At 21.9% G+C, this 3,682-nt stretch overlaps 1 protein-coding gene across 1 annotated transcript; it reads right to left on the bottom strand.

Moving 5' to 3' along the window:
* Nucleotides 1-2,002: 2,002 nt before the first annotated feature.
* Phum_PHUM458550 (uncharacterized protein) lies at nt 2,003-3,310 on the bottom strand (the record flags this gene model as incomplete). The annotated part of the gene is made up of 3 exons (XM_002429945.1): nt 2,003-2,009; nt 2,548-2,746; nt 3,247-3,310. The coding sequence occupies 3 exons, from the start codon at nt 3,308-3,310 to the stop codon at nt 2,003-2,005; spliced, it is 270 nt and encodes an 89-aa protein (XP_002429990.1).
* Between the last annotated feature and the right edge of the window lie 372 nt (nt 3,311-3,682).

The following is a 3,682-nucleotide window of genomic DNA, read 5'->3' as shown; positions in this document are numbered from 1 at the left end:
TGTCGTTATTTACGATACGTAAATAAAAAAAAAAAAAAGAATTTAAAATTCAAACATAGACACACGTTAATATATATAATTGATAATAATTTCACGTATTCCCATCATTGACGTTTATACATAAATTTTATTTAATTTTATTTTGCAGAAAAAAAAAAAAAAATTGTTTTGTTGGCGTTTGTTCAATTATTTTTTTTTTTTTTATAACGGTCGAAGCATACATACCTACCTACCTACCTACCTATCTATCTATCTATCTGTCTCTATCGTATACCTGATTTAAATAACCGAATATCCGCATCCTGAATATTCATTTTGGATAACAAAAAAATAAATTAATGCTATAGAGATACTATTGACCGGTAACACATCTCATATAAGGCTGTAATAATAATAATAATAATATGATTCCGTTCGCAAGTCAAAATTTTTAATTTAAAGAACCCGTTTAACACGTTCTCCGGTTCCGATTAACAAAATAATAATAATAATAATAATTCACACACGTAAATTAAATTAAATTTAAAAAAAAAAATTATTAAATATATTAAATCGAGTTCTAACGATTTATAATAATAATAATAATAATTTGTCGGGTAATAAAACAAGCATTAGTTTTCATTACCAGGTTTTTGTATTAAATAAATAATAGTTTTGTTTTGAAAAAAAAAAAAAAAAAATTTATATTACCTTATATTAAAAATGTCCTTCAACTCGATCGGAAAATAATAATAATAATAATAATGATGCGGAAATATATATATATATATTATGGGCGTGCTTCGAATCGCAAGTAAAAGAATTTAAAATGGGTTTTTATTGATTTCTTGTTAATAAAATTTAATTATATTTTATTATTTGAAAAAAAAAAAAAATTCCTCTCGTATTTTTATATATATATATCGTGATTTTTACGAGTTTTGAAAAGTTTTGGTCATTTTAAAAGAAAATTATAACAAATATATATGTATATAAGGTAAACAACATCCTTTGTCCGTGATTATTTTCAAATTTCAAGGTTACAAAAATCTCTTAAAAATTATAAATAATAATAATAATAATTGAATGTATTTCATTTTTGAAGAAATACTTTTCAAAAATTAAATAATTTTTATTATTATTATTAATATACAAAAAATATACGACTGTTATAAACAGTCAATTAATGTTAATTTAAATAAAAAAAAATCATTTTATACATGTTACAACAACTATTAAAAAAAATATATATATATATTTTTACTCTTGTTCGAATTTTTTCTTATTTTTTTATTTGGTCACAAAATTATTTCGAGGCCGAGTTTCGCAAATGTATTGAAGTTCTTTCATGCAAATTTTAGGCTGCCACCTAAAAAAATTAATAACAACAATTAAAATTAATAATAATCATGATGATGATGATGATGAATGATTTTTCTAAGTTATTTACCTGAATTTAAAACTCGAATTCATGCTTATGCATTTCCATTGGTGATTGCTGTTGTGTAAATTTTTACGAACTCTTTTAGCGAAACCTTTGTACCTTAAAGGTTGACCATTGGATCCCCAAACCCATCTCATACTTTTCCAATCATAAATACCACCGATCCATCTATCAGCAAGTCCTGTAAATTTTTTTTTTTTTATTATCAATGAATAATATATTGAATTATAAGACACGTGTTATAATAATAATATTAAAAAATTTTTTTTAATTTAATCAAGAAGATTTATTTTAAGCCTGGATATATTTTGATTGATTGGCAAAACTTTTATTAAAAAAAAAAAAAAAATTTTTTTTTTCTTTTTATTTCGATTCAAAAATTATATCAGTGAATTTTTTTTTAAATTAATGATTAATTATCTTTGATTAGATTCATTTGCACATCAAAGGATAATTTTTTTTTTTTTTATCACAATTATAACGAATAAGAAGAAGAAGAAAAAAAAAAGTTTTTTTTTTAAATGATTTAAAAACAGTTCAAAAGTGTAGGGGTCTAATTATTTTAGAGTCAAATTAATATTAATTACTAAATTTGGTAAAAGAACTAATAAAAAGAAACAATACAACAACCAAGGTTAAATATATTTAAAAAAAAAAAATTTTAATATTTTTTTATTTCTTTTTTGTTTTTTTACGACTTTCTCTCTCTCCATGGTTTTTTGGATTTTATTATTATTTTTATTTTTATTTTTTTTTTTTGCAATTTGAAAATGTGTTGTAAACAAACCAGACGAGAGAGAGAAAGAGAGAGAGGGTGGGGGGATTTAAATTTCATATATAATTATATATTTTATTAAATTTAATATTCCCGTTGATATGAAAGATTATTTATTTTCCCTCGAATCGCGTTTAGTATTTATTTTATGGGAGGGAAACAAATTCAAATGATTTATTTAATCGAGATCAAAAACATTTTTTTTTCGAATAAAAATATTTAAAAAGTAAAAGTTATTGATTCTCATAATAACAGAGTAGTATTATTTATAAATAATTTTTGGGACTTATAAATTCTTTGCCAATAATAAAATTTTTAATAAATCATATATATATATATATTTATGTACTCGCCCATTTTTCCCGTTTTTAAAAATCCTCTCAACGCTTTGTCTTCCCATTTTTTTTTCACCAAAGCCAATTCGCTGTTTTTATCTTTGCAATTAAAATAAGCGTTTCGCCATGTGTCGGGAGATGTGCTAAAAAAATAACAGCTTCTGTCAACGAGTATAAAATCCCTTGGGCATACGTAATAATTTTCCCCATTTGCTAAAACAAAAAAAGAAAAAAATCATGGTAATATAATAATAATAATAATAATGTATCATTTTCATTGAGACATTTTCGTCAACGTTTTAAATTCAATATAAAATATTTCATAAATAATTTAAAAAAAAAAATAAACTCGTGTGTGTCTGTGTGTTTGTCGTTTTCACTATTTTTTATTTATTTATATAAGAATTTAAAAATTTATCAAAAAAAAAAAAAAAAATTATTATTATTATCAGTGATTTATTTAATTGCGTTTTTAATGTGACAACAAAAGTGGTAGAACGGGGTAAATGTTAATAGTTATAAGAAATGGTTTTTATTATCAATTTTTTTTTTTATTTGTCTCTGCTGCTGTTGTTGCGTTACAAGAGATTTAATTTCATCTCCCACGTGATCATCTAACGAAAGAAAAAACTATTTCACAATAATATTTTTTTTTTTTATTCCCATTTTACAATTTTTTTTTTTTCGTTTTTGTAATAAAAGAAAGACCTCACCTGATAAAACAAAATAATTATACGTCGTCAGTTCAAAGAAATTATTTCTCAAACCAAAATACATATTTTATCATCATTATTATATTATTCGTAAAAAAAAAAAAATTAAAACGGTAACGGATGGTTAATAATTGTATATTCTTTATCCGGTTTTAAATTTAAATTTAATTAACATAATTAATACCTTTTTTTTTATGAACAATAATAGTTCGTGGATTTTGAGTTAACTTTTTTCTTTTTTTTTTTTTTTTTTTTTTTTTTTATTCAAGAGGGTTCCCTAAGGGTAGAAAGTAAGATAAGGTTAAAAAAAAAAAAGAAAAACTATGTCAAAATTTTTCTATACTATATTATTCCCGTATTGACAATGAAAAAAACTTTCTAATTTTATATAATTATTTTTTTCGAAGGTTTTTTTTTTATCAATAATTGTTAATTA

This window comes from Pediculus humanus, genomic scaffold, assembly GCF_000006295.1.
Source record: "Pediculus humanus corporis 1103172108237 genomic scaffold, whole genome shotgun sequence".
Classification (NCBI taxonomy): Eukaryota; Metazoa; Arthropoda; class Insecta; order Psocodea; family Pediculidae; genus Pediculus; species Pediculus humanus.
Note: the sequence above shows the minus strand (reverse complement) of the source record. Positions and strands in the feature narration are given on the sequence as shown.